Source organism: Otolemur garnettii, unplaced genomic scaffold (genome assembly GCF_000181295.1).
Source record: "Otolemur garnettii isolate 467f Iridium unplaced genomic scaffold, OtoGar3 scaffold00065, whole genome shotgun sequence".
In the NCBI taxonomy this organism is placed as follows: Eukaryota; Metazoa; Chordata; class Mammalia; order Primates; family Galagidae; genus Otolemur; species Otolemur garnettii.
Genome location: NW_003852460.1, coordinates 10,742,038 through 10,754,377, shown reverse-complemented (window position 1 = coordinate 10,754,377; position 12,340 = coordinate 10,742,038). Strand labels below are relative to the sequence as shown.

Here is a 12,340-nt window from a genome sequence, read left to right as displayed (position 1 = left end):
AAAAAAAAAAAAAGAAGAAAAGAAAGCTAGAGAATGATGTGCCAAAATTGAATTCCTAATATAGATAAATAAAATTTAGTTGTTAAAGAAGAAATACAGCATATTTAAATTGTACTAACATTCTTGTATCCTTAATGCTTTGAATATAAATCTTTGGGATACTTATAAATAAAACGGGATAAAAACATAGGACCACCATCAAGAGTAAACCTTAATGTAAATATTATGGACTTCAGGGTGCTAATGACATGTGACATGTCAGTATAGGTTCAAATATATCAAATGTTCCACTTTGATTCAAAATGTCCATAATGGAAAAAAAAATAAAAAAATAAAAAATAAAAAAAAAGTCCATAATGGAATAGGCTGTATGTGGGACTGGGGGCAGGGGTATATGGGAACTCTGTACTTTTTACTCAACTTTGCTGTGAATTCAAAACTGCTCTGAAAAAATAGTCTATTAAACACATACACACCCATATACACAAACACAGGAAACATTTATGATAGATACCTTTAAAATAAAGTGGGATTATTATGTTCAACAATAATGGTGAAGAATATATAGTTAAAATAATTAGAAAAGTGGTAAAAAAGTCTTAATATTTAAGAACTTTAGATTTTTTAAAATCACGTATTTCTCACTTCTCATGTTATTACAAAAAGAAATACTTTAAGACACTGTAACACAGTAAAAAGTGCACATTTTAGAGATCTAGATTCATTGCCCTTTATTGCCACTTAAGTTATATGACCTTGGGCAAATCACTTCACCTCTCCTCATCTGAAACACATGAAACACCTGTATTATGCCTAACCCAGTACCAACCTCAGAGCAGATATTAAACAGAAATGGTAGTTTCATTTCACTACATGGAATGTATGATCAATTCTAGCTCCAAAACATTTAGTGATTCTACGTATCACTATTTCACAAAAGACTAAGTGAGATACCAAGGAATGATCAGCAAATTTAGCACCCCTCAGTTACATAACAAATATAATATGTGCAGATATGTTGTGAATTCTAAGATCAATGAAAAATGGATCAAGTCAGTCAGGGAGCACTTAGCAATCAAGCAGCACTTTACAATTATCAGAGGGAAAAAATTAATAGAAAACTTTTCCTTTTCAAAAACAGAAGAGGAAAGACTTTACCTTTTCTTTTTCCAAACCACTTTCTGGAACAAAAACAGAAAGGGAATATTCATAGCCACATCTTTGTAGGTGATTTGCCACTAGAGAGTTAGAGGCGCCTGCTAAGAGAGAGCACTCTTCTACTGAATTGGACCGAGGTTGCAGTTCTCCCCCCAATGCAGGGTGAATCAGCTCATGAATTAGGTGGTTTCTGAGTTGTGTCTGGATCAACAAACACACACAAGGGGAAAAAATTTCAGCAGGATTGTTTCACTAGAGAGGTATACAAATTTGTCACATTCACTGGAATCCTTCCTTTTATTTCCAGAATGGTTCTAGATCCATGGCCAAAAGACAAGCAGTCCGGTGAGTTCCAGAAAAGCTTTCTTTCCTCACCTTCCGAGTGAACTGGTAGCCTGGCAGATCCCTTGTAGATTCCTTACTTCACTTCCCTAGGAGCACATTTTGGCAACTTGTGCTCCTAGGGAAGTGATGATCAGGATATCAAGGACAGGAAAAAATTTTGCCACTTCCTCACAACTCTGGACTGTTGGAGGATATAACTGAAATCTTCAACAACAGTGGCCTACTACATATATTATCCATATAGTCAAAAGATGGGCCTGCTGACATTGAAAAATGAGGAGATTCCAAGAAATTTTTAAGGCAACAGGGAAATGCTCATCATATAATTTAAATTTAAAAAGGGTATACAGGCAGTCCCTCAGTTACAAACAAGATAGGTTCTGTAGGTTTATTCTTAAGTCGAATTTGTAGATAAGTTAGAACAGGTACATTTGCCTATTACTTGTAATAGTCTCCATTTATAAGGGTGAGACTATAAATAGTCTCCATTTATAAGGGTGAGTCCCATGTCAGTCAGAAGTTTGTAACTCAGAGATAAGTTAGAACAGGTACATTTGCCTATTACTTGTAATAGTCTCCATTTATAAGGGTGAGACTATAAATAGTCTCCATTTATAAGGGTGAGTCCCATGTCAGTCAGAAGTTTGTAACTCAGAGATTGCCTGGACACACACTATGTACATATTCCAATTAGTGGCTGTATTAGAGGTGATTTTTCTCCCTTATGCTTTATCTGTATTTTTCAGATGAGTTTGAAATATTTTTTACGAAGTTACAAAAGCAATAGGGAAGGGGTAGAGACCAATCAAGCTAATTCTTCCTTAATTTCCCATTTTAAATGTAAAATATGCTTTTGAAATGTATACCATAATGAAAATATGTTGAGCTAATCTGACTCCAGGCTGTTAATCTAAACAAAGTATGTTAATAAATATTTGCTGCCCAAATTAAATATTCATACATCTCAATATATCTTAAAGAAGAAATTTTTCATTCCCCAAACTAGTGTACGGTAGGTAAGCTTAATTATTTTTTGTATGGTGTCAATGTCCAAACGTATTACAAAACCACTTATTAATTTAAGAACCTGTAAGCCAGATTTTTGAAAAGTATAATCTTACTAAAATATGTTCATTATATATTTCCCAGTATCTTAAAGTCAGTTCAATTAATCAAAAATGCTCTTGGGCGGCACCTGTGGCTCAAGAGTAGGGTGCCAGCCCCATATACCAGAGGCAGTGGGTTCAAACCCGGCCCCGGCCAAAAAAACTGAAGTAAATAAATAAAATGCTCTTTCAGGACGACTCAAATTTAACATCCTCTCAAACATTTTCCAGACTTTATTATTTCCCGATAGTTATACAAGAAAAACGTAATTCGCCAACACTATACATATGCTATCGCTAAAACCCAAGCCCTGAATGAATTTAAATGTGGCCTACTTGTAACATATTTGTAACTTAAGGTTACAGTTGCAAAAGTTATGATACAGTTACTAAAATCTGATACCTTGAGGGTGTCCAGTATACCCCGATCCTTAAACGTCTGGTACAGCTTTTTGCGAAGGTCATCTTGACTCAACACCTCACAATTCAAGTCCAGGGTGGACTGGAAGACAAAATGGTTACGCGTTACCTGGCCGACAGAGGGAATGTCAATTTCTGAAAACGGACCAGTGGCCTCCAGGAAAGCCTTAAGAGGCCTAGCAGGGAGATTTAACGAACACAAATCAGAGACTTCATTTCCGCCCGTCCCTGAGAAGGGGCAGGGGTATGTATCTACCTGAGCCATTGTCAGGTATCAGTTTCCTTCCGAGCCCGCCCGGACGGCCCTACTGTGACTCAAATTCGAGGCCCAGCTCACGCTGGAGGCCTAAGACAAAGGGGGAAACATTGTCCTCAGAGCCCTGCCACTGTCCCGGGGGGTCGGGAGGAACAAAGGTGCTGAACCCCTTGCCTCCCACTCCGAACTAGAAACTCTGGTAATGCCGCCCAGTTTCTTTCTCCCCAGTTCAGAGGGGTGGGCGGTGCCGTGACCGAGGCGCTACCCTCAAAGTCGGCTAGAGGGCAGAGACCGGGAGACACCGAGCGCCAGACGGTGTTTTCACCGCTCGGAATTCTCCCGCCCTTCCCTGAGGCCGGCCCAGCCGAGGAACCGGTACCTAAAGCGCTACGGCGCAGGCGCTGGGCTGCACCGGGCGACCGGAAGCTTCGCCGGCATCTCGCGGGAGTTCAACGGCGGAGTCTCGCGAGAACTGCTCCAGGAGTCCCAACTGAAGCTGCGGAGAGTGGGTCTCTACGGCAGGAACGGACTGGGCGTTTCCGTTGTCTGCGTCTCCCTGCAGGTAGGGAATGAAGCAAGTAGGGGGTGGGCGGAGGCTCCAGGTCCCGGCGGTACGTCCCCGCCCCCGCGTAACTGGGATGTCGGTCGTGTACATCCACCCCTTACCGGGACAGCGGTGCCTTACCGGGACAGCGGTGCCAGACCCGGACAGCACCTGTCGGTGATTCCACACTGCGTTTCGACTGCAAACGCCCACCGTCTCAGGGACTTTGCTTAACTGAACCATTCAGCTAACTCAGGGTTTATTAGCCATGGCACTAAAGCCATCTGGAGCTTGAAGGTTCTTTATTGTGGGAGATTTAGCAGCATCCCTGGTCTCTACCGAGCGCCTGTAGCGCATCCTTCCCCCAAGTGTGACAGCCCAAAATGGCGCCTACCACTGCCTTAGGACCTCTGGGAGGCAAAAATCGCCCCCGGTTGAAAACTACAGAGCTAAACTTTAGAGTACCATTGTATGTTGTGGGGAAAGGTGAGCCAGCACCCAAGATCCTTCAGTTAGTTAGAAAAGGCACCAAATCTCCAAAATAGTGAAAACGTTACAGCCAAGGAATTAAACAAGAACTAAGGTGGAGTCGTACACTGCATTAGGAGTTTAGATAAAGAAAAGGTGTTTGGAGAGGGAAGTGATCGAGTTTATCTCCGTAGGAAAAGTTTGGCTTTATCGGGGACTTGATGGGTAGGATTTGCGTGCTGGGCAAAAAGGAGAACAATCATAGAAAGGGGGGGAAATGAGCAAAGGAATAAAACCTAAGTCAGGACCCTCTTGGTAACAAAGAGGAATCTGACCTGACTCCGGAGTTGTGCACTGGGGATATAAGGTATCTATGTCCTAATAGGACAAAATTGGATCAGTGTCAGTTTCATGCACACCACTGAAGAATACAATGAGTTTTGCCCTCTGGCCATGAAAAGCTTAACGTATGTAACAGGCAGTGAGAGTGACGGTTTCATAGAGGGAGAGAGCCCTGTGGGGGTTTGTTAGAAATCATTGTGGAGGAGAGACTTAGTTGGCTTTAAATGATAGGTAAGGGTTGCACAGAGAATCAGGGGGAACATTCCAGGCATGAAGAGAGAAATAATAACAGTAACCCTGACGCGGATACAAAGTGATTTTGAGAGAGACAAAGTAGCCAAGTAACTCCAGCAGAGGTGGAAAAGGTTGAGAAAAGAAGTGTGGAGCACGTGGGAATCCCTTTTGAATACTAGTATGTGATTCTGTTGCTGAGAAGCATTAAGGATTTTGAGAATAGCGATATGATGCAAACAGTGTTTTAAAAAGATGTTGTAAATGCTGTTTAAAAGTAGAATCACTTGGCCACTGTTAAAAAGCAAGCATCTGTACCTGAAGACCCCCTCACTGTTACCCCCACCTTTGGTCCTGAAGTTGAATTAGATAAAATGTTCCCCAAAACCAGTATAACTTCACTTAGGGGGTAAGGAAATTACTTCTAATATTCATTGGAAAATGTCCCAGTAGAGACCTATCAATAGTATTCATATTCCTGCGCATTGCATTAGACACATCCCATGCCACACCAGTTTAGTCTTGCAGCCCTAGGTCTGCGAAACAACTGAAAGCACTGCAGTTGGGAGCAAAAGGCAACTTACCTGGAAGTTCCTCTGTAGACTCTGTAAAAAGGTTTGCTATATAGATGGGTTGCTTTGGAACTGGAGTCCATGAGTTTTGTCTTTGCCTGCAACTTAAAACCCTCTAGTTGGAAAGGTGTTCTAAGTTCATTCACTTCATTCTCCTACTCTGCCCCTGGTGATCTTCCAGCCACCCCTTATACACATTTTTAGTTTCCTCTAACCCAGGCTGGAGTGCAGTGGTACAGTCATAGCTCACTACAGCCTTGAAGTCCTGGGCTCATGTGCCCCTCCTCCCTCACCCTTCCAAGTGGGTAAGACTATACGTGCATGCTATCACATCTGGCTTTGATTTTAATTTTTGGTAGAAATGGGTCTTGCCATCCCAGCTATGCCCAGGCTGGTCTCAAGACTCCTAGCCTCAAGCTATCCTCCAGCTTCAGCATCCCAAAGTTCTGGAATTACAGGTATGGGCCACTGCACCCGGCCCAGTTGTTTTTTTTTTTCTAAGCCCAAGTACAGGACTCTTTCTCATCGTCTTAAATTCTATCTTATTAAATTCACCTAATTCCCCTAGCTGTGGAGATGTTTTTGAATCCTAACTTTTGTCTTCTAATAAATTGGCTGCCCTTAGTGTTATCTTTGAATGTAATAAGTTGTCTTCATCCAAGTTATTGATTCAAATGCTGAGCTGGACTAGGTTAAGGTCAACCTCAAAGCCTCTCTAGAGACCCCATACCATAAATTGACATGGAACACCCAATATACCTTGTCTATTGACACTCAAGTCAGCCACGAGCTGTACCTCATTCAGCGAATAATGGGTGCTTATGGGCCCCTGGCACTGTTGTAGCTCTTAGGATAACACAATGAACGAGATGAATAGTATATCTGCTGTCATGGAGAGCACCACTCTAGCAAGACTGTATTGTCCCTCAGGCTGCAGGTCTCCAGGTTCTTAGGTAGATACCAAAATACTTCATAAAATGACTTATGTCTACCTACAATATTTCCCTTCCAAAATAGAAAATTGAAGTTTGGCATGACTTGTTGTCAGTATAACTAGGAGTATGTGAATGAATAACAATTATTTTTGTCTAGGGATTCACATTAAATAAGTTAACGTTTAATAGAAGTGTTTAGTATGGTGTCTGACTAAAACAGACATTTAATATATTTCTCTTAGTATTTTAGTCTCTTTAAATGTACAGAGTTATAGACTAAGATCTACAGTCCTGTTGCCTGTTTCTGAAAGCAAGAATAACATTAACCTATCTCTCATGGTATGGCATTTTTCTTGCTGTTTCTCATGTCACTGGTCAGTAGTTACACAATTGCATTTGATTATGTAATTTGCCAGGACCCAAAGACGTGGATTTATTGGAACGTCTAAATGTTTTCTTAATGGACTTATCTTGAGGTTCACAGCCTGCCTAACCTGGTTTCTTCTATGCTCACAGAGAGTTGTTCTCAACAAAAAAACAGAAGTTTCATCAGATCTGTGCCCTGTTATTTCAGTGTGTGCCAAGCACTGAAGCAGTTCACCTTTCGCCCCTGCTTTTTCCTAAAATAGTCTAAAGTCTTTTGTTTTAAGCATATTTCACACACTTCAGCTCATTGTGGGTTTTTGCCCTTCTCACGTTAGCCTCACATGTTTGTGGTCCCTTTTTAATGTTACTAGTGTCTTATTCCATCTTGTATGTGTCCTCCTTAAGTTGAAAGTAGTCAGAGAAGCTCCTCATTATCACCAGGTTGATTTCTATAGTTGTCTCCCTCTCAGAAGAAGCCCAAGTTGTCCCAGTCATCAGGGACAGCTGCTGTTAAACCACAAATGAGAGTCCTGGCTCCCCTCTCATCAACCAGCAAGTCCAGTCAGTCCCTGTCATGAAGGATTTCTTCGTAGGTACCTCAACAAACTCCAGCAGCTTCTCATGAAGGTGCTGTGGACCACCTGAACACAGACTCCAGCGTCAGGCCTCTAGGGCAGTGATTTTCAACTGATGTGCCGCAAAAATTTTTAAAGACTAATGATTTTCGAAAGAAGTTCAAAGCACAGTAAGCATATTCTGTTTAATCAGCATAATTTAAGTGTGCTGTGGAAGTTTAACTATACGTTACTGTGCCGTGAGATAAAAAACGTTGAAAAACACTGCTCTAGGGCCTCAGCACTGGGGCTTTCAGGAGGTGTTCTATGCAGTGCTGAAGCCGCTGAACACTGAAACTCCACCATGTCTCATCCTTGCATTCCAGTATCACCACCTACTAACACTGTCCAACCTACACCCCCCCTCCTCACTGGAGTCCCATTTTGCAAGCATTGAGCACTTATTGCATACCAACCTGTGTTAGAAATGCATTCTGGAAAAAACACAGCCACTATTCCTTTGCATATTGTCATCCCCTCATTGCTCCTGATTATCTTCATCTTAACACATCACTGCTTCCCTGCAAGACCTTTTCCACAGTGCCCCAGGGTCAGAGAACTCCCTTTTGTCCTTGGTCTCTTGGTAGAATGCACCCTCCCAGTCATGTGCTGACACCGCCTCGAGTATTTCCTTCCTACCTGTGTGTTTTCCAGCTTCGACGTGTGTTCCTTACTGCTGCTGTAACGAACTGCTACAAATTTAGCGGCCAAATACAACACAAACATATTATCTTACAGTTCTGTAGCAAAGATGGTGACACAGGTCTCGGGCTAAGACCTAGGTGTCTGCAAGGCTGCGTTCCTTGGGGAGAATCTGTTTCCCTCTGCTTTCCAGCCTGTAGAGGCCCCTTCCTCCATTTTCAAAGCCATCAGCAGCACCTCTACCATCACCATCCTTCTACAGCCACACTTCCCCCCGACTTTCCTCCTTTAGTTCCTTCTGCTTTTAAGGACCCTTGTAATTACATTGGGCCCACCTGGATGATCCAAGCACATCTTCTATATTAAGGTCAGCTGATGAGCAGCCTTATTCCTTCTGGGAATAAGGAGCCTGGGTTCTTCTTTACCATGAACCCTAACATATGCACAGATTCCAGAGATTAGCCCGTGGACATCTTGGGAAAGGGGCCACTTATTCAAGTTGTTCATCTCGGCCAGACATTTGGAGACCATCGTAGATCCTTCTCTTGTCGTAATTTCCCAGTTTAATCTATTTCCAAATTCTGTGGAACTACCTCCCCACCACCTCTAGACCAAGCCTTCCTTGAAGATGCTTCAGGGGTCCCTATGTAAAGGTGACGGGAAAATGGAGCAGGCACACACACACTCATGCTACCACAGGCGCTTCAGTCACAGCGGTTGCTGTATTTGTATTCTATTTGTAATTCTAAGTAATTTGTGGGTGGAAAGAAGGTGGAGGACGCAAAGTTTTGTAAAAAGTTTGGAAACACTAACCTAAAGCTTCACTGTCCAATACTATAGCCACTAGCCACATGTACCTATTTGTGTTTAATGAAATTAAAATTAAAAATCCAGTCCTCACTAACCACATTTCAAGTGTTCACTGGTTCCAAGGTTGGACAGCACAGGTATAGAACATTTCCATCCTCACGGAAGTTCTCCACAGGTTGTAGAGGGTGGAATTCTAGAGTGCTTCACCTTTGCGCCATATCAAATATTTGCTAAGTGATTGCAGCTGTTCCCTTCCTAAGACAACAGGGTCATTTTCTCCCAGGGTTTTCAGTTCTTCCTCTTCACCTGTCAGTTTTTCCTTGGCCGAATTGAATGAAGAGTTACAGCCCTTCTTGCTTCATTAGCTGTTTGCCAAATCAAGTTATTGGCAGCTCAAGTCAAGGGCGGAATGTATATAATAAAGAGAGCTCTGTCTCTCCTCTGCCCAGCTGAGTAGATAGTAACAGCACCTGTGGGTCAGTCCGTGGTTCTTTCAGTTCCCTTTCCATCTGTCTGCCTGCTGTGCTCAGCACTGTGCTGCTTGCCCGGTCATGGAGGAGTGTGTGTGTTGGTGGGGGTGTGGGGGGGTTATCTTCCTTATATGTATATTTCCTTCTGGTGCTTCTGCTATTTATGCTGAACAAAGTAAGCCCTCTTCCCTTGGCACACTCCAGCTTTGAAACCTAGTGCAGAAGAATTCGTGATATCATTGTTTACTTCATCCAAATTTCCAGTCGTCATCCCTCTTCCCCTGCTTTCTCTGGAGAATTATTGCCAATTGTCCTAGTTTTGCACAGCTTGTCTTTGTTATCCACTTTTACTATTTGGACCTTTTTCTAATCTTTCTCCTAAAACAGGAGCAAATATTTTTCTGTACAAAGCCAGATAATAAATACAGTAGCACTTCTGTAAGTTGACCACCCAAGGGACTGTACCAAACTGGTCAACACACAGAGGTGGTCAGCATGAGGAACTAGGCCTACTGTACTGATATCTATCTACATGTGGTGCATGTTTGGTCTGTGAAAATTAGGTCAGCTTGAGGAGGTGGTCAGTGTAAAAGTGATCAACTATGGAGGTGCTGCTGTATGTTGGGCTCTGTGGTCCAGATGGTCTCTGTCACAGCCTCTCAGTTCTGCCACTTGAAAGCAGGCTTAGAAGGCAGTGAGAGAACCAGGCTGAATTGGGCCTACAGTCTGCAGTGTGCCACCCCCTGCCCCAAATAACATTTTAAACATTGTATTTCATTATGCCAAGAGTGTCCTATCTGCCTTTTCTACCATAGTAATAGCTTTCCAGTTCTAGAGTTAAAAGTGCCAGCTGTGCCCTGGTTTCCTGTACAAAATGTGTCATTCTTGTAAGAAATACATTTCAGATTTCTTCTGATTTCATTCCATGTTCGGTGTGACTCAGTGGAGGCCCAGTGAGGCTTGATGAGTCTCTTGGAATACCTCAGATGTGTATTCCAGGAGATTGACCGTGTGCTCCCAGTTAGCTAGATTTCTACCTCATCTTGTGAATTTTCTATTTGCCCCATGCCACTGTGTGTATGACCTTCCACATCATTCTAGATAATATTTATTGAGCACTTACTGTGAGCCACACACTGTGCCAGGTGCCTGGCATGCATTAGATTGTGTAATCCTCCTAAGAGCACCATAAAGTAGCCACAGGTTTCACAGATGACAAACTCAGCCGCTGACTGCCTTGGTCTCATTACCTGGCCGCTGAATGGCAGAACTAGACTCAAACCTGGCTTTGTCAGACTCCAAAGCCCTTGTGCTAAAAACACATGCATACATAAATCCACCTATCTGTCATCCATCCTTCCAGCTGTCCATCCATCCATCTACCCATTGAGATTTCAGTGATCTGGGCTAAAAGCCATGGAATCACTGACATTTCCCCCCAGTTTCTCATAGTTTTATTTCTTTAGGCAACCTGCTAACCTTAGTTCCAGACCTCTCAGTTTCTCAAAATGTCTTCCTTTTGGGATTCTTTCTTCCATCTTTTCTAAAATACAAAACCATTTCATTCCTTCCTTATATAGATGTATGGACAGGCATGTCATTGGCTCTTACATTGCAGAGACTTAGATTTATAGCACACATACTTCAGGTAGAAGGAAGAGAAATACAGCACACAGTCTGCAGGTAAATGCTAGTTTCTCGTTTCTGTGTAGACGATGTGAGGTAGAGTTGGTTCTAGCTTCCTCTGAAGGATGTCTCCTGGAAATTTCTAAGGCAATCACTTCCTTTGCCTTCTTACCACTGTCGGTTGTATTTACTGGCACCCTCTAATTAATTAACTTAATTAATTTTTCCAGATGTCAGTGCTGGCACTAACCCCAGTCCAAGTTAAACCCAGCTTATTCCCCCAGGTACACAGGGACCCTTGAGCTAAATGTTCCAAACTTTCAGATGGTGAGGATGTTGTGTTTATGATTTCATATCAGAGGTCTTCCATTTTCCCTGTGAAAATATAATGCATTGGATTCTATAGGACATATCACAGATATATAATTTATTTAGTCCAAAAAACAAGCATGTAGTATTCTGGGAGGCATGCCAAATTCAGTGGCATCCTCCTCTACACTATCAGGTTTAAGTGGAAAAAAAAAGAATTCGAGACTTCTTGTTAGTCATTTTTGAATTTCAGTATTGAGTACTAAAATATATGTATTATTTTTCATTTTATTAACTAGAAGCCATATATTGAAAACAATGTCTGGAAGCTTCTACTTTGTAATTGTTGGCCACCATGATAATCCAGTTTTTGAAATGGAGTTTTTGCCAGCTGGGAAAGCTGAATCCAAAGTGAGTATGAAACCTTAAATTCTGTCAGAATTTTTGTGGTGTTGTAATGATATAATATGATTTTATCACTGGAAGAGGTCGGGACAGATAAGGGAATTAAATTTACCACAATTAAATGAGGCTTACTTTGGAGTCCCAAAGACTGTTAAAAGCCAAGCAGGGAGTGTCCTTCGAGTTGTTTGTTCTTCCTTTAATTCAGCACACACTTACTTAGCACAGACTAACATGATTTTCTGTATCTCTTTCCCATGATGGTTTATTGTGATACCCAGCATGAAATGCTGCTTAAGCACATAGAGATACATGTAGTGGGTCATGTTTCAGCAACACGTAGTAGATTGATTAATACCTGAGAGGCCAGAAGAGGCTCTTCCTTCTTTATCCCTCTGCCGCCACTGGGTCTGCAGCACTTCCAGGTTGGGTGGCACCTGTGTGCTATCCTCCCTAGTGATCCCCTGGCTGCATTCAGGAAACTAAAACAGCACCAGAGGTGACACCACTTGACTTTCTATTCTCAAGAATAGTTCTTAAAAACAAGCTTGACTGGGCGCAGTGGCTCACTCCTATAATCCTAGCACTTTGGGAGGCCAAGGCGGGTGGATTGCTTGAGCTCAGCAGTTCAAGACCAGCCTGAGCAAAAGCAATGCTCTGTCTCTACTAAAAATAGAAAAACTGAGGCAAAAGGATCACTTGAGCCCAGGAGTTGGAGGTTGCT

The 12,340-nt window shown here is 42.3% G+C and overlaps 2 protein-coding genes across 2 annotated transcripts in view; one reads left to right on the top strand and one right to left on the bottom strand.

The window, feature by feature from the left end:
- The window catches only part of OFD1 (OFD1, centriole and centriolar satellite protein), a 35,203-nt gene extending 31,578 nt beyond the window's left edge, over window positions 1-3,625 (bottom strand). Inside the window, exons 1-3 of the mRNA XM_012807166.2 lie at window positions 3,286-3,625; window positions 3,013-3,111; window positions 1,159-1,359 (exon numbers count right to left, since the gene is read on the bottom strand). Of these exons, the coding sequence (XP_012662620.1) occupies window positions 1,159-1,359; window positions 3,013-3,111; window positions 3,286-3,294 (309 nt within the window). The 5' untranslated portion in view covers window positions 3,295-3,625. The remainder of the gene's footprint in view (window positions 1-1,158; window positions 1,360-3,012; window positions 3,112-3,285) is intronic.
- Window positions 3,626-3,779: 154 nt separating this feature from the next.
- The window catches only part of TRAPPC2 (trafficking protein particle complex 2), a 13,989-nt gene continuing 5,428 nt past the window's right edge, over window positions 3,780-12,340 (top strand). Inside the window, exons 1-2 of the mRNA XM_012807165.2 lie at window positions 3,780-3,847; window positions 11,514-11,625. Of these exons, the coding sequence (XP_012662619.1) occupies window positions 11,533-11,625 (93 nt within the window). The 5' untranslated portion in view covers window positions 3,780-3,847; window positions 11,514-11,532. The remainder of the gene's footprint in view (window positions 3,848-11,513; window positions 11,626-12,340) is intronic.